Source organism: Apium graveolens, chromosome 9 (genome assembly GCF_009905375.1).
Source record: "Apium graveolens cultivar Ventura chromosome 9, ASM990537v1, whole genome shotgun sequence".
Lineage (NCBI taxonomy): Eukaryota > Viridiplantae > Streptophyta > Magnoliopsida > Apiales > Apiaceae > Apium > Apium graveolens.
Window position 1 is genome coordinate 197618172 of NC_133655.1, and position 25370 is coordinate 197643541.

The following is a 25370-nucleotide window of genomic DNA, read 5'->3' on the forward strand; positions in this document are numbered from 1 at the left end:
ATTTGGAATTTCAAATTTTCCTTTATTCTCTGTTTTTATCTATTTGTATTTTTATGCCCTAGAGTTGAGTTCTCTCAAATATAATTGTAATTGCCAAGTATACGGCTGAGTATGTTTCGGTCGGGCTGATAACCAAACTCCCAGGCTCAAAAATTTATAATTATAATATGCTGAAACAAAAATGCATGATTCTTTTTTGATTCACGCAACATGTGTCTTTTGGCAAGATTTTTGTAATATTTTTGATTTTCTGCTACCAAAGGCTCATTTGTAAGCTGTTAAAAGGAACTATGAAATGGGAAAGACATTCATGTGATTGTTGAACTGAGTAATACAACATAAAAAAAGAAGGAAAACATTTGAGTCAAATATGTTCATCAGACATGTAATCATCGAAAATGTAATCCTTATTTTGTAATAGTTTGTGTTATTCCGCTTCCGTAAGCTCTCTACCAGAAGCATGAACTGAAGCTTGTGCTAGTTTAAACATATAATAACGACTCCTACGCAATAACATTCAGTTATTTTCCCTCTGAATACGAGTCACAGCTTTAACCACTTTTCTCCTAAATTCATATCAAGGAAGATTTTCCTCAAGGAGAGGATATATAGATAGGGAACGGCGAAACGGAACCCTTACACTTATTGCAATCAGATCATGTGTAAGACTTTCATATTCTTCACATCGAAATGCCCATTCTCGGCGTACACCAGCAAAGTACTCCACTGGATCGCTTATCATAAAACTACGATAATCGTCATCTCTTTCTCGTAGTAACCACTTGTGATTTGTGGACGATGACATCGTAGTACTTTTTGGATGAATTATGTGTGAGGATATAAAATTTATATAGTGTAAGTAGTCGGGTGATAATGAAACGTTAATCATCCTAACAGTTGTGTATGAGAAAAGTAATAAAGATATACAGACTGTTAATTTTGTTGATGTACGTGTCATCATTGCCAACCATGTGAAATGTGACAAGTCATATAATTTTTTGTAAGCCTTATGAAAGTAATTCATAGACCCTTATCAACAAATGAGTTAGGTATCCTGTGAGTACACAGTAGAAGCCACATGCAAATAATTTCAATAATTTTGAGATAAAACACTGAAAAGGTTCATGTGGAAGGACACATGAAAAACAACAATGACAAGTCAAATCATATAAATGAAATACAGAGGAAAAATATCTATTTGATAAAAAAATTCACTTTTTGCAAATGAAATGAAATAAAGTCATTGCATTTACTTGTATCAGTGTCAAGTCATTTCGTGTTTTTATGATATACAGATGAAAGTCTGAAATTAGGCAAGAATTCACATGTAAACTTATTCCATTAATATCTTGAATCTCCTATTACAGCCACATGTTTGGCTTATAAATATATCCTTCTATGTAACCCAAAATCCCAACAATCTCTCGTATTGAAATTAAAACATAGAAATAGATAAGGGGAAAAGAGTTGCAAACTCTACAACACTGTTCTCAAGTACGCGTCCAAAAAAGCAAAATGAAGTTTTTAAGAAGAAATTGATTAAAGAAGAAAATGCTAAGAACATCTCAACACTTGTTTCCTAGAAATTGGCTATGTGTCACTTGTGCTTTTTCTGTCTATTTTGCACTGCACAATCTACATCTGAATAACCAATTAGATTAAAGTCAGAATCTCTAGGGTACCAAATGCCAAGTTTTGGTTCTCATATGAGAGAAAGAAAAATTTATTTTCTATTTAAATTTCCTGTTATATTATATATATAATATAAACTTATCAATCCTGATAAAAAAATATAAACTTACCTATATCATTCCATTAGAAACTAAAATTTAAAGTTTTAATATTTAATCTATATGTTTTTCTATGATTTGTCCATGAGCACAAACTAAAAAATTAAATTGAAATTAAATTAGTTTCATTACAATAAATATGATGGCCTTTGTAGGCACGAAAATCATCACTACTCAAAAATCAATCAACTTATACAATAAATATTGTCTTAAAAATATTTTTTATTTATTTATTATCAATTATGCACCTACATATCTTTTTTTTTTCCGGATGTGTATGGTAGTTATTCACAGGTTGTCAGGCCGGGGATTTAAACCCCAACTTAAAATAACCTTTGACAATAAATGAAAAAATATTTATAGTATGTTATTGTGTGGTGTGACTCTAATTTTTAAAAAACATCTAAAATTGATAAAAGTTACCTTTTCATCTACGGTAATTTTTATTTTTATTTGTTAAATATTTATATCATCATCCTTATAATACTAATTATATAAAATATTTTTTATTTTTATATTTTTAATAATGTATGAGTTCTAAAAAAAATATTAACCAAATCTTTTGGGTGCAGGCAAGTAAGTCATATGCAAGTTAAAAGATTCTTCTTAACATTCGGCAGAAAATGGTTGTAGAAAACGTGGTACACTCTGACATTCTGCGCGAAAAGATGATATAATGTGGGGGAAATAACGAGGGCTCAAACGTAAAAAGGAATGATATGGAGGATTAATTATGTGAATTGTCCTTGAGCAGTTTGGAATTCAGACACACTAAAACAAGTTGCAGTTGCAGAATCTATGAAACGAAAATGATCATTTTATTCCTATGTCAGAGGTAATTACAAAACAACTTACTACTCTCTTGTTATTGGTATTAGTATTCTTCACTTTAACAATTCTTCGAGATTGAGAAATTGAATCATTCAGGTTTATATGCTCGTGGCGAATTAGTTGGTCTCTATGTTCCCAAAAGTAAGATTTATATATTTCTCTTTATATGAATCATGAATTCATATTTGATTTGTTTATATTGTCTAATTATTGGTTTGAATGTTGGATGCACATCTACATATTAACACTTAATAGTGGTGATTTTATATTGTCAAGAATAAGACAACAAGTGATCACTATAGTAATTCAAAACTTACAGAAATTATACAAATGTTACTTCCCTTTTTGCATCAACTATCAAAAGTCAAAGCAATTAGTATTTGACATCTCACAGGTTTCAAGTGAAATCAATAACCTATAGCTTCGAATTTTCTATCTATCAATCAAATTTAGATGTTTGTATCACTCTCCTCGCTTTTTGCCATTCTTCTTTCCAACCACCATTCTCATCATACTTTTGCTTCTGAACAACGGATTATATCTTCGAAAGAATCAGGGTTGTTGAAAAAACAAATGTCATGTTAAGTACATTTTGTAAAAGTACATAGAAATAATAATCATTATTATACTAGTAATATGTTTAAAAAATACAGAATTATAGTTTCCTTAGTTTTATTAACATAAAAAAAAATTGTGAATTGACAAGTTAATAAAATATTTGAAAGTATGGCTTTGTTAAGAACAAAAAGATTAAAAGTAAAAAAAGAATAAAAATAATTTGACTTTTCAAAATGTGTTTTTAATTTTAGTTAGAAAATTAAAATAAATTAAATAATTTCAAATCAAGAGATAAAGTTAGTTTTTAAAATCTATAATTAAATAATTTTGAATGTAAAATAAAATTTATAATTTAACGCGCAAAAATAAAATAAATACTAATAAAATATGAAATCAATGAGTTTGAGGTCATCTTCGAGTAATTACCTAATATTGCAAGAATTTTTTAATGTAAAGCATAGTTTGATCTTTCATTATTATGTTCAATAGTTTAATATATATATATATATATATATATATATATATATATATATATTTGTTCACCTCAACTTTTTATCAGTGTGGTTATTCTTTTTGGAAACTGGTGTGGCCAGATTCTGATCATGACATGGTTATACATATTGTAAACTTGTGTAGGAATTATCAGATTACGTGTGGTTTAAGTACATATAGCTTAACTATGTTTGGTCACCTTGCCTGCTTTAAAGACTTTGTGCCTGTTGGGATCTACATCACTCAGTAAAGTTATTTGTGAATTGCCGGCAAACGTTTTGAGTTGTTTTCGGCTCTCAAATGTCAAGTTCTTCAAAATATGATAAATTCCAAGATTGTGAATGGCACATATTTGCTGTATTCAGTCTAGAAAATCTCGCATTTTTCTTAATTTGAGTTTGTTCCGTGTTTCCTTCCCTGAGCCAAGAAATGAATGATGTATGATTTATAACTTATTGCATTGATGATTTTTATATCCTTAGCATGCCTTCTTCAATTTTAACAAATGTAGTTCTTCCAACCTTCGAATTCATGTTCAGTCAAATGACGGGTTTGATAATTCGGTATAAGAATGTACAATGTAACCTTATTTATAACTAGAAATTTGAATGGTTCAGGGTCATTTGGTTAACCCATGGACACTGTACATTTTACACTTGAAAAATTCATAGAACCTTAGTGTTGCTTAGGTTCACCATTCACATATTTATCGTAGTTGTACTTTTGCTCCATTTTATCTAACTCTGGTTTGAAGCATAACCTATATATATGTAATGATTAAAGCTTGATCAAGGGATTTAAATTTCAAAGTTTATTGAGTATGCCATTATTTTACTATTTTTGTTTTTGTCTGATACTTATAGAGTATAACTGGAGGACATGGTGAAGAATAGCACACTCGACAATCTTACCAGTGTGTTTATTCTATTCTGAAACTCGAATACCCCATTGTTCGATTTGGATGTGATCATGTACCTTTTAAGTTTATATAATTTTTTTATTTCAAGATATTGTGTGGAATCATCAGATTTTTGTTGCCATTTATTTAAATAAGCTTTAAATACAAGTAGCTATTTAACTATTTCTTTAAGTATTGCATGTAATAAGCATCTATTGCTTTAGTCATGAACAAGTAGTTATTTCTTTTATATTCCGTTGAAAGATGGAAATCAAAACTGTACCGACTTTCAAGTTTACAAGTGTGCTTGTTGTATGGCTCTTTCAAATTTATCTAGTGGACAAGTGTTTGACTTTCCTTCGAATTGATCGTTAAGCTAAAAATGGCCAAAAAATATTATTATGACATAGAATAAAGATATTTTGTATGGTACAATTTTTAATGATTAATTTATTAAATTCTCTAATACATATGATTGACAAAAATGACTTTTAATCGTATTCGCAGATGTAAGTGAGTGGGCTAGGAATATAACAGAATCATATATTCTAATTAACAATGTGAGGACTGGTCGAATTTGGGAAAAGTCTAACACATACCAATTTTATTTCATTCGATTCAAATGCGGGTATAATTGGTTTTGTTATCATTTCCCAATAAGCCTCTATTAAACGTACATTTCAATATTGTATTGTATAAATCAACGCTAGAGACGAGTAGCACAATAGCTACACTATGTCACTGAGTCGTCCTTTGGTGAAGAAAGCGAGAATCACATCTGAAGATGAAGAGGACAGAATTAGCAGATTGCCTGATGAACTAATTCATAAAATTCTCTCGTTTGTGGATACCGAATTGGTTGTTCAAACCAGTGTTCTATCTAAGCGATGGGAGCTTATCTGGACGACTCTCCCTTTCCTCAAGTTTATATGGTACGAAAAGGGTACGCCTAAAAAGGTAAGAAAGTTTACGCGTTCATTTCTGAAGCACCAAAATGATGAATTCCAAATTTTGAATCTGGAGCTTGCGTACCTCCCTGCAGCTTTATTTGTAAATTTTGTTGTGTATGCTATTTTTCACCATGTTCAGTGCTTAAGTGTTCATTTATGACATAATGATAAACCCCATAAGTTATCAAAATTCAGCTCTAACAAGATTCAGAATCTCCAATTGAAAATGAAGTTTGAATATTCTATTTCGGAAATAGATTGCTGGGTTTTACATGCACTAGAAAATCTGCATTTGACAAGTAACCGTAATAATCATGTACTAGGGAAGTTATCAGAGCTGTGTCTGACCTGCTTGCCTTCACTAAGAACCTTGTGCCTTGAATATTTTGATTTGCAGTCCTTTTCTTTTAGTTTGCCTGCTTTAGAAACTCTTCACCTGTTTATGTGCAACTTGCCCAAAAAAATTTGGGACTTTCCGGCTTTGAAAAGTCTAACTCTTCATGATGTGGTATTTCCTCAAAATATGAGTCACAAATTTTTGCACTTGTCACTCTGCAAAATCTCACATTAGTTTTTGAAAAGAAGTCTGTACAAGGTTGTATGATACCTTGTTATCAGTTAATTAATCTGGAGATCGAGAACCGCCATAGATGCTACAGCAAGATTATGGATAACTTTGTGGTCGTGGCACCAAAACTCATCAATTTCACTTATGTTGGTATCTTTCAAATCACATTATCAGCTTCTAAGTTGCACAATATGAAAATAAAATTATGTGCTTGTAGTCACATGAGCTATCCGTCATTGGAGGTGCGGAAAGAATATTATCAACAGTTAACGCTTATGCTTCCGGGATTTGCTAATGCCAAGATTCTTAATCTTGGCATACTGGAACCTCAGCCGACCCCTGGGGAAACATGACCCCGGATCAGATACGAGCTGCGATGGACCTGTGGAAGGAAAAATATAATGCCGAACCTGAGACCCGCCCAGGGGATCAGGAAGAACGGTCCAGGGAATCCCGAGGATCCGTCTTTGATCGGATTGCAAAGAACTTGAAGAAACCATCAGAGGATGCCAGGGATGAAATAAAGAGAGCTGCCCTTCGAGAGAGAATCCGGAAGGAAGAAGAAGCCAAAGCCAAAGAACTATTGAAAAGCGAATCCGGGAGGAAGAGGCAAAGCTAAAAAGAAAGGCACACCGAATTCATGTTTATTCCGATTCAGAACCCTAAAAGGAGTCCAAGCAAGAACAAATGGCATGGGCTCTTTGGGATCTCAAGAGGAAAGTAGAATGTGATATGGAAGTAGGTGCGGCAGCCACCCTGTTCACCAAAAAGTTGGAATCTACCCCCAGAGAATCAAGGCTCAAACACTTCAATTTTGACTCTTTTGATGGATTAGCTGACCCCGAAGAGCATCTGAACTACTTCGAGCAAATATCCAATATTTATGATTATAGTGACCTAACAAGATGTTGGTTCTTCGCATCAACACTCAAAGGGGGAGCTCAGAAATTGTTCAGCCGAATTCCATCCCGGAGTGTGGACTCCTGGAAAGACTTCCGGGAGATATTCTTAAAAAGGTTCAGGGCTAACCGGATGAACGAGCTAGAAATATGTCATTTGGAGACAATCTAGCAAAAAAGCAAGGAGTCCCTCCCCAAATTTATCAAGAGATTCCAGGAAGCAGTCAATCAACTCTCTAACTTAGAAGAAAAGGAAGCAGTAAACATCTTTCGGAGAAACTTGCATCCAATATCCTGCGAAGGATACGTAAAAGATTTGATCCACAGGGAACCCCAGAGCCTGGCGTCTGCTTATGCCTTGGCATCAAAGTTCATAAAGGAAAATGATTTTCTCAAGTCAATGAAAATGAATCGGAGAATACATGATGATGACGAGTCCCCGGAGCGTTGCTCGTCGTCCCGAAAAGATAAAAGATATAAATTGGACAGACAGGCCAACTACATTCAACAATCCCGGGGAACCCCACCCCGGGAAAGTTACGCTGAACCGAGAAAAAATGAAAGAAAACCTAAGGCCAAAAGGGAGCCCAAGACGGAACCCGAATGGACACCCTTCAACCGGCCTCGGGCAGACATTTTGCGTGAAGTTAAGGGTATGCCGTTTTATTATCCACCGAAACCTTTACTAGTGCCTCCCGAGAACAGGGCCCGGGACAAGCATTGTGGCTATCATGAAGATCATGACCATACCACAGAAAACTGTTTCTCTCTCAAGATGTTCATAGAAGACCAGATCAAGAAGGAAAACATGAACCAGTATCTTCAAAGGAGGTTGAATGACAAAGACAGGGCCCCGGGAAGCGGTAAAAATGTGGTGAATGTTGTCTTCGGTGGCACAGTTTCTCCGCCTCAGAGCCCGGACCCAGAGAATGACGTGATGATGATCCAGCCTTTGGAGGATGAGCCAATCTGCTTCTCTTACTCTGATTATGAGGGACTCGATCCGGATCACAATTTGGCATTGGTGGTAACCCTGGATGTCGCAAATAATGAGGTATAAAGAATTTTAGTTGACAATGGTTCATCTGCTAATATTGTATTCGAGCACACACTTAACAGGATGGAGCTCGGGCACCTCCGAATGGACCCCTGTCTTGAAGATCCCTTGTACGGATTTGGAAATACAATGATTCCAATACGGGGTGTCATTTATCTTCCTATTATCTTTAGAACTGCACCCCAGCAGGTCTCTCATGTGATGAAGTTCTACGTTATAAGAGCAACCTCATCATACAATATGATCCTTGGAAGGCCCACGATCACCAAGCTCAAGGCAATCCCCTCAACTATTCACTTAAAGCTCGAATTCCCTATCCCGGGAGGCATTGGATAGTTAAAAGGAGACAGAGAGATGGCAGGGAGGTGTTATGGTCAAGCCTTGGTCATGGGAGAAACAGAACCTGAAAACAGGAAAAAGATAATGTCCCTACCCAAGGGACAAAGCAGAAAAAAGCATCAAGAACATCTCAGTAAAAGGGCCAGATTGGACGTGAATATGATCGAGGACTCCGGGTACAACATAACCAACGCTGACGCCCGGATTCAGAAATTTATGGAAAATAAGGAGAAGACAAAGGTCGAACCTGCCCACCAGACAATTGAAGTAGGGTTGGAACCCGGGAACCCCACCCGAAAGGTCAAAGTCGGCAAAGGCCTGGAAACCACCTTCCAAAAAGAGCTTATTGATCTATTGAAAGAATACGCTGATGTATTCACTTGGTCCCTAGAAGACATGCTGGGGATTGATGAATCTGTGGCGATGCACAGCCTGGATGTAAATCCAAAATAAAGACCAATCAAGCAAAAATAAAGAAACTTTGCCCCGGAAAGACAGCAGGTAATCGATCAAGAAGTAGAAAAGTTGTTGAAGGTGGATATCATCTGTGACATTAAGTATCCGGTTTGGCTAGCAAATGTTGTGCTAGTCAAGAAACCCAATGGAAAGTGGCGAATGTGCATGGATTACACAAGTCTCAATTCAGCATGTCCTAAAGACTCCTACCCCCTGCCCAACATTGACCAGCTGATAGATGCAACCTTAGGTCATGTCATGCTGAGTTTCATGGATGCTTTTTCAGGATATAACGAAGTGAAGATGAACCCGATAGACATCGCGAAGACCACGTTCATTACACACCAAGATGTCTACGCTTTTGTTATGATGTCGTTCGGATTATTCAACGACGGGGCAATGTACCAGAATATGATGAACACCATCTTCAAAAGTCAACTGGGCAGGAACATGGAATCTTATGTCGATGATATGATCTCTAAGTTAGTCACAATCCCGGATCACATCAAGGACCTTAAGGAATGCTTTGATAATTTGAGGAAGTATAACATGAAGCTAAACTCAGAAAAATGCGCTTTCGGGGTCCCCTCTGGGAAGTATCTTGGTTTTCTGGTCACTGAACGGGGAATAGAAGCCAACCCAGAAAAGATCAAAGTTATAATGGAAATAACAGTACCCCAGACTCAAAAGGATATTTAGAAGCTCGCAGGATGCTTGGCAGCCCTTCGCAGATTCATCCCAAAATTGGCAGAAAGGTGCTTGCCTTTCTTAGAGTTGTTAAAAGGAGCCCGCAATAAAAAGCTAATCGACTGGACCCCGGATTTCCAAATAGCATTTACAGAAGTCAAACAACACCTGATGAACCCGCCTATTCTTTCAAAAGCAAAGCCCGGGGAGCCTCTTTATCTCTATATTGCAGCCGAAGAAAGAGCGTTATCCTCTGCACTCATCCGGGAGGAAAATGGTTCACAAATCCCGGTATACTATGTAAGTCAAGTCCTGAAGGACGCTGAAACCCGATACCCAAACTTGGAGAAATTCGCCCTGGCTCTTGTGCACTCCAGCAGGAAGTTAAGGCAATATTTTCAAGGCCGGGAAATCAGGGTGATCACTAATCAACCACTTTGGAAAATCATTCACAAGCCAGATGCCTCCGGGAGATTGGTCAATTGGGTGATTGAATTGAGCCAGTTCAACATCAAATTTATTCTAAGGACGACTATAAAATCCCAGGCGTTGGCCGAATTCGTCATGAAATGCACCTTTCCCGAAGCCCCAGAGACACCTAAAATCCAATCCGGAGAAGAAAAGGAGACTAGCAACAGAAATTCTTGGACATTATATGTTGATGGTTGGGCAACAGCTGAGAGGTCCGGGGCTGGCCTGATCCTTTCCAGCCCGGGCGGATTCACAATCCAGCAAGCCATAACCTTCGCCTTCAAAGCAACAAACAACCAGGCTGAATATGAAGCTCTCCTCTCCGGACTCAGGCTAGCCAAATCTCTTGGGGTAAGGCGTTTAACCATCTATAGTGATTCTCAAATTGTGGTAAGACAGACCAACGGTGAATATATTGCGAAGGACCCCAAGCTAGCTCGATATCGGGAAATGGTGAGGGCTATCCTTGAAACCATCCGAGACTCAACCATCTTGCAAATAAACAGAGAAGAAAATGTGAAGGCAGATGAGCTAACCAAGCTCATCCAGAATACTTCGGATTTAAGCAGCTCAGTCTACTTCGAGGAGCTCGGGGCACCCAGCACCGACCGGCCCGAAGTCTTATGCGTTAGCAGCCCGGACAACTGGATGACTCCTTAAATAGCTTATCTTAAGGATGAGACCCTGCCAGAAGACCAAAACAAGGCGCGTTACCTCAAGTATAAGGCTTCCCGTTTCTTTCTAGAAGATAATAAGCTATACAGGCAAACCTTCTCTACCCCGACTCTAAAATGTGTTGACCCGGACAAGGCAGATTATTGTCTTCGGGAGGTACACGAGGGAATCTGAGGAGATCACTTGGCCGCAAAAGCTCTAGCCTATAAAGTCATTAGACAAGGCTATTATTGGCCCACCATCCACGCCGATGCAATTGCCTATGTGAAGAAATGCAGCAAGTGTCAAAAATTCAGCAATGTACCAAAGCAAAGTCTGAGCCTCCCCGGGTCTGTTCTATCCCCGGTCTCATTCGCCGTTTGGGGAATTGATATCATGGGTCCTTTTCCCCGGGAGAAGGGGGATTTACGTTACGTACTGGTAGCGATTGATTATATGACCAAATGGGCAGAGGTCAAGGCCATGAGGACCATCAACCAGCAGGACTGCTTCAAATTCATCGATTCGATTGTAATGAGGTTCGGGATTCCAATGGTTCTGATCTCGGATAACGGGCCGCAGTTCGTGGGTTCGGATTTTGAAGCCTATCTGAAAGAGCTCAGGATAAAGCACAAGAAAGCATCTGTATCCTATCCGCAAGGGAATGGACAAGTCGAGGTCACAAACAAGACCCTACTGCGAGGTTTGGAAAAAAGGTTGGAAAAGTCTAAGAAGAACTAGCCAGACGAGCTCCCGAAGGTTTTATGGTCCTACAGAACCACCTCCCAGACTGCAACCGGTGAGACTCCATTTAAACTTTCCTACGGCACCGAGGCTTGGCTACCAGTGGAAACTGGGTCCCCTTCTCATAAAGTGGTCAACTTTGATGAAGTCTCCAATATAGAAGGCCTTAAAACCAATCTTGAACTCTTGGATGAAGTAAGAGACCGGGCTGTAGAAAAAATGGAAAGCTACAAGGAAAAAACAAAGCTTTACTTTGCGAAGAAGGCCAAGATAAGAGAATATGTGGTGGGAGATCTAGTACTCCGGGACACCGAATCCTCGGACCCAACTAACCAAGGGAAACTGCAGCCGAACTGGGAAGGCCCCTACATAATCAAGGAAGTGCTCCGGCCGGGAACTTACAAGCTGAACTACCTCAGCGGGACCGAGGTCCCCAATACCTGGCACGGAACCCAGTTAAGGAAGTTCTACCAATAAGAGAAAGGTGCACATTCTGGAAACATTTCTACATCTATAATGTGATATTTTAATGTAAACGCTATTCTCATTCACCCTAGAATGTAATTTTTGCTTTCAATTTAAATGAAAAACACTACTTTAAGTGTTTCATAGCTTGAATCAATTTCATTATGTTGCTTCTTTATTTGCCATCAAATTTAAATAAACACAGCCCATGTGTACTTAGAAAATTTCTATTTTACCCCTACCCGGGGTCCTATAAAAACCCAGCCCATGAGTTCTAAGAAAATTTTTATAAGTTAAAAATTTTACCTCATCCAGGGGTCTGCATAAACACAGCCCATGTGTACTTAGAAAATTTCTATTTTACCCCTACCCGGGGTCCTATAAAACTCAGCCCATGAGTACTAAGAAAATTTTTATAAGTTAAAAATTTTACCCCATCCAGGGGTCTGCATAAACACTGCCCATGTGTACTTAGAAAATTTCTATTTTACCCCTACCCGGGGTCCTATAAAAACTCAGCCCATGAGTACTTAAAAAAAATTTATAAGTTAAAATTTTACCCCATCCAGGGGTCTGCATAAACACAGCCAATGTGTACCTAGAAAATTTCTATTGATTGGAAATTCTACCCCATCCCGGGGTCATATAAAGGCACAACCCATGTGCACATATAAAAATTAATATAAATTAGAAATTTACCCCAGGGTCTGCAAAAACACAGCCCATGCGTGCTTAGGAAAATTCCTAACTATTCCTGAATTCCTAAGTTAGAAATTCTCATATGCAAATCAATATGAAGGAAGAGAATGAAGGACACTACATTAAACTGCCCCGAGGAAACACACCCCCGGGGGAAAACCACAATATCTTGATTACAAACAAGTTAAAGAAGCCAAAAGGCTCAGTTCGGAATTGCATAAACTAAAAACAAGGAAACGGAAATTACATGCCAAAAAATAGCAAAGTCTTCAAGCTTCTGCTGCAGGCTCGGCAGGAGGAGAGGGAGGCTACTCCGGATCATCTTCTGGAATCGGAGCCTGCTGGGCGAGTGGAGATTCGGGGAGAGGAGGGGCGTTGCTGGAAGTTCCGGCACCGAAATCCCTTGCCAGGATGGCTTCTGCTTCCTGCTCCATCCGAGTCTCCTCCTCGATGTACTTCTCTAGGAAGACATCAATCGTGCCCTGAGGATTCTCACCCAGGTACTTAGAGGCAACCCTCCAACAAATCTGGATCTTCTCCAAAGGTTTATCATTCAGCTCCTCAAAGTACGCCGGAGTACCCTGGAACCCAGCCAGGACCTCTTTGGGAGTGGGCCGGGCGACAAGGTCATCTTTCAACTTCTTATTTTCCGCCCTCATTTCCCGGACTGAAGCTTCGGCCCGGTCCTGCCTCTCCCGAAGCTCAGCTATAAGCTTCTTGTGCGCATCCACCTCCTTTACGTTAGCCTCCCACGGCTCTTTGATCCCCCAGGACAGGTTCTCAGCCCCAATCTTATAAACCTCAGCAGCATCAGCCTTCGCCTCTAGGCTTCGGGTTATGCAAACCAATCCAGCAACCCGAGAGTTAGCCTGAAATTATTACACATCACGTTTAGATGATACGGATACAGAAAAAAGGCAAGGGCAAAACCAAAATATTACAAGAAAAAACTTACAGCGGTAATCTCCTCCTGAAGTCCGACCAGGAAGTCATCAAGGGGCTCCTTTCTGTACTTCTTCCTTTCGGCGGTGCTGGCATAATTCTCAAAGAGCTCCTTCCGGCGAGTGTTCGGAGTAAAGCTAGCCAGCAAAGCCTTCAGGGTCTCCGGGTATCCGGGGCCAGCTCAACAACAGCGTTCTTGGAAGCATGGCCCTCGGACCCTTCTCCTCCTTTCTCCCCGGAACCTGCAGGGGCACTCTTCCTCTTTCGGGGCGCTGGGACCCTCATCGTATCCCTCTGCTGTACATCCTCGGCCCCGGGGTTCATTGATAACAATAGTAGTCCTCCCCGTCCTAGTCGGGGCATCCTTCTGGGCCGCCTCTTTGCCCTCACCAACCTTCTTCTTCCCGAGATCCACACCCGTCACTCCTCCAATCCTTCGCAGCTTGGCTGACAAATCCTTGAGCTGAGCAGACATGTTCGGGGGATAAGGAATTAACTTGGAAATACCTGAAAAAGAAACAAGATATCAGTCCCGGATACAAGCAAAAAATAAAAGTTAGAGCAACGAAATAAAGCTAAAACAAAAGACTTACAGCCGGCAGCATGCATATTTTCATTGCTATTAAAGGTGTCCCGGGTACATTGCGTCCCAAGTGCCCCACAGAAGGCATAAACCATCGCGAGAGCTGCTTGCCCGAGCCGCTGGACCGGAAATTTATCTGTTTTAATTTCGAGCTTATGGAGTGGCATGAACTCCAAATCCCTACCCCGGACAAAGATAAACTCGCGGTGCAACCCCTTAAGTGATGTCAACATGCTGACCAGGAGTACCATCTTATCTGAAGGATATCCGCAGTCCTCGATCCTAAACAAGAACTCATATATTGGCCGGGAGGTGGATCTCTTGATCTTAAAAATATGGTGGAAAAGTTTGAAGGTGGGGAGGTAGTTCTTGGCATGGCAACAGGATAAAAACCAACTTATCCACTTCACCAAATTCGGGGCCAGTTGGGTGAAAGGAATCCTTTACACATCCCGACATAGAGATTTGGTGAATTGATGTAATCTGAGGCGCATGCCCCGGAGATGCTCTAAGGGAATACCAACCCATCCCCCCCCGGTCTGTGATACACCCTCTCGTGACTCTCGGGCCATCTTCTTTCATATTTATCCTCAAGGTTAAATGCAATCCTAAGGGCACCATCTACCTCGGCATCTGTATACTTGTCCTGGATCTTTTTGTGAATCGCCCCACACTCGTACCTGGTCCCCGGGGCGGTATAAAACTTCTTGTTCATGTCATCCTCGGCATAGGGCTCCCTACCGCCTAACCCATCCGGGCCCCCATACACCTCGGATAAATATTTATAATAAAATCCCAAGGGCTTAGGGTTTATTCGGAACTGGACGAAGTATTCATCTACATCTTCCCAAGACCCATCCGGATTAGACAAGGTACCCCCGGGGCCTAGGACTAAAGTCTGGGCTAGAACCTACTGAGGCTGGTCAACTCGAGGAGGCATCTCTACGGAGCTACTACTGGAAGAAGAGGAAGAAGGATAGAATGCGTTTAGTTCACCTAAGCCGGTAGGCCGCTCGGGGTACCGATTTCTAAGGGTAGCAGTACACTTAAAGTGGCTACCTGGCATATACTATGTGTATCTATATAAACGCACCCCGGAGTCAATGCCAAACCCGAACCCAACAACAAGAACAAAATAAAGAACAGAAGAGTTTTAAAAACAAATCGTGTACAAATCTTAGCCCAAAAACAAGATCTACGACATATACGTACACATATAACCAAAAACACATATGAAGAACACACCCCGGGCTCTTCAACTTTTTACACTACTAAAAACCCACTTTTTCGCATGTTAAACTAGCAAAACCTATGTTATTTACACAAATCAATCACAAAACCACCGTAAAAACCGTACAAAACCCACACAACTACACAGATTCAAGGTCAAAACAACAAAGCAGTCACAAAAACAAGGAAGAATGGAGAAACAAAAACTCGAACAAAAAGTACACAGTAGCGAAGCAAAATCTGTACAAAACAATGACATTCATGGTGGAAGAGCATGAAAAATCAAGAAAGGAGACAAGAACTTACAAATTAGCAGGAGAAAAAATGAAGGCTTCAATCTCGCAGAAATGTCTCTCCAAAGGTTTTGATTTTTCAGTCTCTCTCTCAAACTCCTTTATCGCGTAAAAGAAAAAAGAAAGGGAAGAGGATGGTATTTATAGAAGGAAGAGGGGCAGGTGAAAGATGAAAGGTTTTTCGGGGTAAAAATTAACCCCCCACCCCGATTGGTCCCAGAAAGTAACTGCACAGTAGTTATTACACGACTTGTCACATAATCATTACGTGTGCGCGACTTTTTAGGAGAAAAAAGGGGGAAATTAAAAACTGTACACTCAAAAGATACGCATAAAATGTGTTCATCTTTGGCCCCGGCTGGAATCCTAACAGTCACCTGACGCTCCGGATTTGCAGCGTCAGCTTTTCAGAGTCCGGTCAAATCAAATGTCAGGGTTGTCCTTACCCGCCAAACCTTGCCCAAAATTCAAATTTCAAATCAAATGACTAGCCAAGTCAACCCTGGAGTCTCATCCCCATTTGACCCCGGAGTTAGGGGGCAACAAATCAAATAAACCTTCAAAACTTTTCTAAGTACTTCAAGGAATCCCACCTTGGACTAACATCAAGCGACTAGCCAAGTCAACCCCGGAGTCTCATTCCCATTTTACCCCGGGGTTAAGGGCAAAAAATCAAATAAACCCCCAAAATTTTTCTAAGTACTTTAAGGAATCCCATCTTGGACTAACATCAAGTGACTAGCCAAGTCAACCCCGGACTCTCATTCCCATTTGACCCCGGGGTTAGGGGGAAACAAATCAAATAAACCCCCAAATTTTTTCCTAAGGCGTTGCGGCACAATGATAACTAATCTACTCCCCCATCCGGGCAAACCCGCATAAGGGAATGGGGGAAAATGATAGCCTATATTAGTACAGGCCCAATAACAGAGGCACAGGGCCCAGTAAAAAAATCCTAGGAAGCACTCAACTTTAACCTTGGAGAGCCCAGGACGCGTGGCAACATCACCACCATCCAGATACCCCGGATCCAGAACATTCCTACGGTCCGGATTCGACAGTACTTCGGCGCATCCTAGGCGTCCACACGCCCTACAGTACAAAAGACACGCCTATGGTCCAGATTAAAAGGTACAAACCCCTAAACCCTATTAGGAGGCCTATAAAAGGTAGGAAAAAAGGAAGGCTACAGGTTACACACTCTCTCTCAGGTATACTTAGACACACACGCATACACACCATAAAACACTTGCATAATTCCCGTTTTGCCCCTTTTCTCCTTCAAAACCCTCTCTCATTCTCACACCGGAGGTGCCGCGGGGACGCCACCCCCCTCCGGTTCTGTTTTGTAGATTCCCACCCTACAGTTACACCGCACGCCGCCGTCATTTCTGCCAAAAAGGTGCTTGAGTCCAGGCCCAGCAAGGAGAGTACCCCGGGGTGAATTGGGATTATCACATATAATCCCTCCAAAATTTTCAGGTGGATAGTGGTTTATCTGTTTTTAGTTAGCGTTGCATGGATTAAAAATTCTCATTAGCTTCTCTAAGTGATCTTGTTTCCTCCTAAATTAGATGCCCTGGAAAGAAAACACATGAGCAACTGATTCACTACTTTGTTTAATATGTGTCGGAGCATTTTGAAATAGAGATTCAAGTGAAATTCATTAGGTTGATGCTTTATATGTTACTCAATTTTTTTTTGTAGGCATTTTCTTCTATTTTGGACTTTCTTCAAAATTTACCGTCTCCATTTTATAACTTGAATTATGTGAAGCTACCACATGGATTTGACGAAACATGTATAACTGATATTTTAAGAACCTACTTACTTGGTGGCTGTCGGACAGCAACTATTGTCAAAACATTACTTGAGGTATTTACAGAAACAATTATCCTTCTCTGTAGGTTGTTGCAAGTTTCTTGTAGGAAGAAACAGCGAATGTAGCTTGTTTCCTATATATTTTGTGTGAAATTGCGTATCTAAATATATTTATTGATAAATATCTATGTATTTAATTTCTTTGTACGCCCACACAAATAAATAATTATTGTTTTTAATAAATAATTGATTTTCGACACACACAAAAGAAAAAAAATATTTGACTATGTTCTTAAACTTGTAATTAAATTGCACCATATTATTTCAAATAAGTTTATTATGAATGTTCAGGATCATTTTAGAAGTGATATTTTTTAAGTGGATTATTGGTATGGAACTTTAATTCTTTCGGCCTTGAATGTGGCCATCAAAACTTAAGATCGTAGGAAAGAGTTAGGGGCTTCTATAAATATTTTTTCTTGATGAATTGGGGGTTAACTTTGGTATGTTTCACTAATACATTATTGTCCAAGTTGTCATTAAGCCTGAATCCATTGTAATTCATATTCGTTTATCTGATTAGTGTGCACATGAACTGATAACTCCGGTGAGAGGGGCGGCTCCGTCTGACGCCGTTCCTGGACCATCTGGGTATAAATGAGGTGTGGCTGCTGGTTGGGTATCTGCAAAACAACACCGGAAGGAGGGTTTGGCTCCCACGACGCCTCCGGTGTAAGAATGAGAATAGGGTTTTGGAGAAGTTAAAGATGTATATATGTAATAGAAAGGTTGATGTGTGTGTATATGAGTGCGAGATAGTGATTGTATAAAAGGGTGAATGTTTTTCTAACCTCTAAACCCTTCACCCTTGGGGGTATATATAGCCAAGAGGTAGGGTTTAGGGGTTGTTACCTCTAAATCAGGGTCGTTGGATCTTGGAAGCAGAGGACGCCTGGTTTGGGTGGATTGCTTACACGTGTCCAGGGGAGGACCACCTTCAGGGTATCCTAACGGCCTTCTGACATATGCCGTATTTGTCTGGTATGTTGGTTGTTGACAGCTGTCATCATCACGTGCCCATGTACCCTTCCTTGGCGGGTTGTGGAATGTGCATGTGCTTGCAGGGACCCCCCTTGATGGCGATCTTGGCCCTGATCCAGATCAAGGTAGGCAAATGATCCAGGTCATGGGCTGGATCCTGGTAGGCAGGTGATCCAGGTCCCTGGTTAGAACCGGGTTGGCAGATGACCCGGGTCATGGGTTGGACCGGGCCTGGTCTCTCCACTTGGTTGTTCTGGGAGAGGGGTGTCTCAGTCCGTCGGTTAATCTCGATACCCTTTAGATCTAGATTGAATCCTAGCCAGGTCGTTTATACCCTATCATTTGCCCCTCACTCCCTTATGCAGATTTTCTGGATGAGGGAGTAGATTATTGTCATATAGCTGTTGCTCTAGGAGAAAAATTTATGCTCCTGGTTTCCCCCCAATCCGGATATGGTGTAGTTGATACCTATCCGGATTAAGGTAGAAGAATTTTGGTGCCTTAGAAAATTTCTGCTCCTGGTTGCCTCCCAATCCGGATCTGGTGTAGTAGATACCAATCCGGATTAAGGTAGAAGAATTTTGGTGCCTTAGAAAACTTTGTGCCCCTGGTTGCCTTCCAATCCGGATCTGGTATAGTAGATACCAATCCGGATTAAGGTAGAAGAATTTTGGTGCCTTAGAAAACTTTCTGCCCCTGGTTGCCTCCCAATCCGGATCTGGTGTAGTAGATACCAATCCGGATTAAGGTAGAAGAAGTTTGTGAAAAAATCTGCTTCCCTGTTACCTCCTAATCCGGATTAGGGTTATAGGGACAAATCCGGATTGAGGTAGAGAAATAATGTTGCCTTGGGGAGAAATTTCTTAAACTTTTGATGTCTCCTAGGTCCGGATTCCCTTTTTACGGGTAGGTCTCCACGATCCGGGTAGGAGGCTGCAGATTCTGCGTAGATTGTGGAATTTGTAACATTTTTTGCTAATTTTCCCCCCATGAATTTGAATTTCTTCAGTTATTTTCCTAGAAAATCGGCCCCATAATGATTATGGGGTTTAATGCAGTTTAATGTGTATATATAAATACATATATACACACATTTTTTTTGTAACTATTGGGTGAACCAGTTTCTGGGTGCCACGTGGCAGGGGGAGTTACCCCGTGTGCCTATAAAATGCTGCCTCCCCCCTTTCGTTTTATTTTTTATTCTCCCCCAAAAACGAATAGTCACTTATTCTTCCTCTTTTCTTTCTCAATTCTCTCGGAGTTTCTTCGAAGCTTTGGAGTGATTGCTGCTTGATTTTCCACCGCCGTTTAGCCTTTTCTTGCTCTCGTCTTTGACCGATCTGTAAGCCCTCTCTTCTTGCCTTTTCATTTTCGATTTTTTTTGTACTTTTCCCCAAACTTTTGCATGCTTTGATCTTGTTGTAGATTTTGGTTTGGAACTAAGATTTGTTAGTCTTTGCTGTTTTGAGTTTGGGTGCCATGATTTATTTGTGGTTTTTTGTCTAGATCTGTAAAGGTGTTTCATTTTTGGCTTGATTTTGTTCAATTTTTCTGGGTTTCACAAGGCTGTTCTTCGTGTTCTTGAGGAAAATAAGTGTATGTATATATGAAAAGCATAGATTTTACTGATTGATCTTTGGCGTAGTTGTTTGTGGTTAAGTGTTTTGACTCTGATCCGGGTAGGAGGTTCTAAACCCGGATCTAGGATAGTTTTTTGGTAGAATTGCATGACTTGGGGTTTTTAAGGTGTTTTTGGTTGCTTAGGATCCGGATCAGGGTGTTTGGCATCAAGATCCGGGTTCGTGACTTTTTGATTTTTTGGCTTGTAGTTAACATGATCAGGATCGTTGATGTTTTTCTGGGTTGGACTTGCATTGGTGGTCCGTATCATTAGGTTATGGTAAAACTAACATAACGTACTTGATCCGGACCGTTTAGCAAAACAAATAAAAATCTGTAGGGCCCAGGCTAACTGACCTTCATTTTAATAGGTATATGGTCCGGACCAAGGAGCGGGCTAGGAGAGTCTTTAACTGCTACCCATCTTTTTCTGGAAATGATAGTGAGCCGGATTCTTCCGGAAGAGAACAGACCCGGGGCGAGATGGTGAAGAAGGGGTCCAGATCTGTGGAAACAATTTCTAGTTTCCAGTTTAAGCGGCTTCCGGAAAACTCGGTTATCTTTACACCTGAAAGTCGTTAGTCCAATATTAAATACCACTTTGTCAGGAAACCTACCGAGTTCGAAAATAGCATTTACTATGCCCGGGTTAGATATGAGAGGCATGAGGATGGCCATCCGGGAGTGTACGATCAGGGTGCTCTAGAGGATGCTTTTGTTGCGTTCGCAATTAGCCGAGATCACTACCAATTGAAGGACTTCTATGCGGAAGCCGACCCGGTCGACATGGACAAAGCAATCTGGGCCACATTTCAGTTAATTCCTGATATTGAGTGGAGGTGGCCAGAACCTCAAGAGAGGATTTTCCACCGTCCCTCGGATGGCTTCGTCCCAGTATGGCTGGAGCACTTAAGATCCGGGTGGAGCCCTCGTTGCCACATGTTTATTAAACATTTGCGTAAGTACATTTTCAAGATTTCCTCAATGCAAATCACCCCAAACGGCATTAAGTCTATGACCTGGTTCATAGCCCGTTGTAACAAGGCCGGGCTCCTACCCACTTTCAAATTGTTCCATCAGATTTTCTATCTCTCTAGATCGAGCCAGAAACCCTTTTATGAGCTTAGGTTCCGGGCAGCCGAGTATGGCTTCCGTCCGGGTAGGGCTAAGCCAGTCATGCACCAGACCTTGTTGAAACATTGGAACGGGGAGATTATAATATTAAAAGGCTTCGACCTGAAATTCCTCCCCTATTTCACCATTAGGGAAGCTCAAACAAAGTTCAACCCGGAAATCTTGGAGGGGGAGGTTGTTGATCAAATAAGGAAATTTTGTGGTAGTCTCGGGTTCCAGCCAACCCGGGACACTTTTATGAATCACAAATTGTTGTTCCAACTTGGATGTAAGTTCCTCGCCGACCTGAATTGTTCCTTTCCAGTCGACCCGGATCTCTTGCTTTGCATGTTGATCCGGATCACGGCCTTATTTGCTGTCCCTTGACCCGGGTTTACTACTTTGCGTGTTGATCCGGGTCTTGGCATGTTTTCCCTTTTTAGATTATGCTGAAAATGCTGTTAATTGGTCCGGGTCCTTGTCGTATTTGTTTTCCGATTTTGGTTGCTTAGTCCAGTGGATTTATTGTCTCCATCCTGACAGTTCTCATTTTTCTCTTGTAGGTTTGCCGCATTACAATCCTTCCTTCAGGGCAATAATGTCTTCTTCAGCTTATGCAGCAGCTTTCAACTCTTTGGGCCTGGCTTACAAGACAACAAAGGAGGCTCCTGGGACCGGATCCGGATCCGCAGATGCTAAGGGGGGAGCCGAGTCTTCTGCCCCCCGGAACGTGGCCGATCCGGCCAATGTGCCACTGACTGATGAACCGGATGTCCTGGAGATTTCTGGGGATGAGGCCCCCGCTTCTAAAAGGAGAAAGTCGGTTCCGGGTAAGCCCCCTCGGGGCATAGCTGTTGTCTCCGACCGGGTCATCTGTGAATTAGAAGGAAACGGACCAGACAGGGGCGCTGTGAAGATAGGGACCAAGACTTTGGTCGATCTAGCCGGGTTCATGTCTAGCATCCCCTCTGAGGAAGACTGGGAAGAAGTTGAAGGATACAACATGGTTGCTTCTTTGAAGAGGGTAACTGGACAGTGGGGGCAGTTAATTAAATTTCCATGGTTTTAGTTCCGGGCTATGTCCCCCACTTTATTCTGTACTTAGTTTCTTTTTTGTCTTTTCTCAGCTCGAGAGCGCCATATCCATCTGTTCGGACGTTGCTTTCACGGAGATCCGGGAGGCCTACAACCGGACTAGGGCTGAGAAGTTACGGGCTGATAACTTGAAGGATGAGCTTGACGAGGCCCAGAAGAGCTTCCGGATGGTGGAATCTGGATTGAACGAGAAGCTAAAGGAAGAACAGGACCGGGCTGATGGTCTTTCTAAGGAGGTGGAGAAGCTGAAGGGCGAGCTTGCTGTTAAGGAGGATTTGAACAAGGAAGCCATAATTGCTGAGTTCAAGGCCAGTGATGTGTATGACTTTGAGGTTGCCCAAGCCGGGGTGCCCGAGGTTCGCAGATCCTGGGTTGTTGTTGAACGGCATATTAAAACCGACCCCTTTGCTTTCTGGGATAGCTTTATCCAAGAATTCCTGGCGGCCAAGGCAGCTGTTGAGCACGGTAAGGGGGAACCGGAACCTTATGGCGGCCCCAACCCTAGCTTCCTTTAGATCTGGTACAGCTTTGTTAAGCTTTTTGGGCCTTGCCCATGTAATTCTCGTTTCTTAGGATTTGTGATTTTCGTATTTGAATTTGAACTATTTTAATATTTGGATTGGTTCCGGATTGATGGCATTCTGGATTATGTTTTAAACTTTACTTCTTTTTCCTCGTACTTCCGTTTTAGGAAACGTTCGCTTTTCTTCTTGTCCGGGTAGGATACTTCGTCCGGAACTATTTATGCTTTTAATACAGACTGTGGGTATGTCCCCCAACCCGGATTGGGTTTATAGCCGGGTTGTTCCGGGTATGAAGCCTTATTCGGGTGGACTTTGCTTTTGAATTTACTTTCAATCCGGGTATGATACCAACCCGGATTGATGTTTGCTTATCTTTATGTACATAGAAAATAATTCTGATTACGTGTTGGTTGTTTTCAATCCGGATTCTATTGCTTATCCGGGTTGATTTTTGCTTCTAAATTTGCTCCCAATCCGGGTATATTACTAACCCGGATTGATGTTTGCTTATTCGATTTATGTACTTAGAGAATAATCTGAGTACATGATGGTTGTTTTCAACCCGGATTCGAATGCTTATCCGGGTTGATTTTTGCTTTTAAATTTGCTTTTCAACCCAGATTCGAATGCTTATCCGGGTTGATTTTTGCTTTTAAATTTGCTTTCAATCCGGGTATGATACCAACCCGGATTGATGATTGCTCTATTTACTTAGAAATTATCTAAGCAAATAGTGGTTGCTTTTGTTTTTTGCTTCCAACCTGGTTATAAGAATATATCCGGATTGTTTTTTGCTTTGTTTACTAGTAATTTAAAAGTAATAACTTTCTAAGAAAGGAAAATTCTTTTCATTGACTTGAGATTTTCTTCATATAAAATATAGGATCCTAGATTGGTTGCTTGCCATAGGCAACAGTTTTTGGTTGCTTTTGGTTGCTTCTTCTATTGGTAAAATTTTCTGAGCCTGAGTCCATGCCAAGTGTTTGGGACCTCGGATTCATCCATATTCATGAGCTTATATGTTCCTGGCCTTAGAACTTCCTTGACTTTGTATGGGCCTTCCCACCTTGGCATTAGCTTCCCAAAGTTTATGGGATATGAAGCTTCCGTGTCTCGAAGGACGAAGTCTCCAACTTGAAAGTTCTTGACCCGGAACTTCTTGCTGAAGTGCTCTTTAGTTTTTTCCTTATACTTTTCCATTCTTGCCACCGCCTGGTCTCGGACTTCATCGATTAGGTCAATATTTGTTCTGAGCCCCTCCTCATTCGCTATCTCATCAAAATTGATTGCTCGAAGGGAAGGGGATCCTATTTCAATTGGTAGCATAGCTTCAGTTCCATAAGCCAGTTTGAAGGGGGTTTCTCCTGTGCTTGTTTGGGGGCTTGTTTTGTATGCCCAGAATACATTAGGCAACTCTTCTGGCCATTTGGTTTTGCTTTCCCTGAGCCTCTTCTCGATCTCCCGGAGAAGTATTCGATTGGTTACTTCGACTTGGCCATTCCCTTGAGGGTAGGCTACAGATGACTTTTTCTGTCGGATACCTCGTTCCTGAATATAGGATTCAAATTCTAATCCGACGAACTGTGGCCCATTATCCGAGACCAGTACTCTTGGGATCCCGAACCTCATCAAGATGTTGTCCATGAACTTGATGCAATCTTACTGGTTTATCGTTCTCATAGCTTTTGCCTCTACCCATTTGGTCATATAATCAATTGAGACTAGCAAGTACCTGAGGTCTCATGATATCAATGCCCCATATAGCAAATGGGATTGGTGACAAGACTGAAGAGGGTAGGACTGGGCTCATCCGGGTCACATTGCTGAAAAGCTGGCATTTCTTGCATTTTTTCACGAATTCTATTGCATCCTGGTGGATAGTAGGCCAGTAGTACCCTTGTCTTATGATTTTGTGAGCTAGGGCTTTTGCGGACATATGTGAAAGAGATGTGTCCTAAGTCCAATCATGTATGATAATTTAGGAATAACTTTTATGTAATCTGTTTTGATTTCATTGATATTAATAAAAGACTTGTTTTGGTTTTATTGCGGGCTTTATCTAGTTAATTGTTTAAATAAGATATACCATAGTTTAGAGTAAAGCTTTTTATGGATTATGATGAGATCATAATAATGAGACCTAAAAGATGATAACTCTAAACTTAAATATTTCCTGGTCGTAGGATTACTAACTGGTAATTAGTAATCCGCAAAGATCGGTACATACTATGTTTGCTTCATTATGAAGGATGTATGTTCTCATAGATATTTGTGTGGTGACACTATAGCTAGTATGTAGGTGCTTATTATAGAATAAGTTCACTGAACATGACTCACACAGCTGAACAACTGATGGAGTTCACTCACGTGTCAGCAGTTGTTCACATAGTGATAGTTGTACAAGTATCCTTAGACTTGAGGTCATCATAGTCATCTTGTGTACACTGAACTATGCTTTGGTTTATTTCTTAGTCTCCAGGGACAATTATAAGGGCTCTACTGGGTATAGGAATTTGTACACGAAGATAGTGTATGATCAATAAAGGATCT

At 40.8% G+C, this 25370-nt stretch overlaps 3 protein-coding genes across 3 annotated transcripts; 2 read left to right on the forward strand and 1 right to left on the reverse strand.

Annotated features, from left to right (window-relative positions):
• The first annotated feature begins 6774 nt into the window (after positions 1-6774).
• LOC141685836 (uncharacterized) lies at positions 6775-8046 on the forward strand. Its single transcript, XM_074490916.1, has 2 exons — positions 6775-7103; positions 7314-8046. The coding sequence occupies exons 1-2, from the start codon at positions 6775-6777 to the stop codon at positions 8044-8046; spliced, it is 1062 nt and encodes a 353-aa protein (XP_074347017.1).
• Positions 8047-9696: 1650 nt separating this feature from the next.
• Positions 9697-10656, forward strand: LOC141685837 (uncharacterized). Its single transcript, XM_074490917.1, has one exon. It carries the CDS (start codon positions 9697-9699, stop codon positions 10654-10656), a length of 960 nt encoding a protein of 319 aa, XP_074347018.1.
• A 13106-nt stretch (positions 10657-23762) lies between these two features.
• On the reverse strand, positions 23763-24756 carry LOC141685838 (uncharacterized). The gene is made up of 2 exons (XM_074490918.1): positions 24553-24756; positions 23763-24368 (listed from the first exon to the last, which is right to left on the reverse strand). Exons 1-2 carry the CDS (start codon positions 24754-24756, stop codon positions 23763-23765), a joined length of 810 nt encoding a protein of 269 aa, XP_074347019.1.
• Positions 24757-25370: the final 614 nt, after the last annotated feature.

What these genes read in the sequence shown, in the direction of transcription:
- LOC141685837 (XM_074490917.1), top strand. Translation starts at nt 9,697, where the DNA reads ATGAACCCGCCTATTCTTTCAAAAGCAAAGCCCGGGGAGCCTCTTTAT.
- LOC141685836 (XM_074490916.1), top strand. Translation starts at nt 6,775, where the DNA reads ATGGCATGGGCTCTTTGGGATCTCAAGAGGAAAGTAGAATGTGATATG. An exon ending in CGGGAGATATTCTTAAAAAG is followed by an intron (nt 7,104 to 7,313) that starts GTTCAGGGCTAA and finishes TTTGATCCACAG; the next exon opens with GGAACCCCAGAGCCTGGCGT.
- LOC141685838 (XM_074490918.1), bottom strand. Translation starts at nt 24,756, where the DNA reads ATGTCCGCAAAAGCCCTAGCTCACAAAATCATAAGACAAGGGTACTAC. An exon ending in TTGATATCATGAGACCTCAG is followed by an intron (nt 24,369 to 24,552) that starts GTACTTGCTAGT and finishes TCCTATATTCAG; the next exon opens with GAACGAGGTATCCGACAGAA.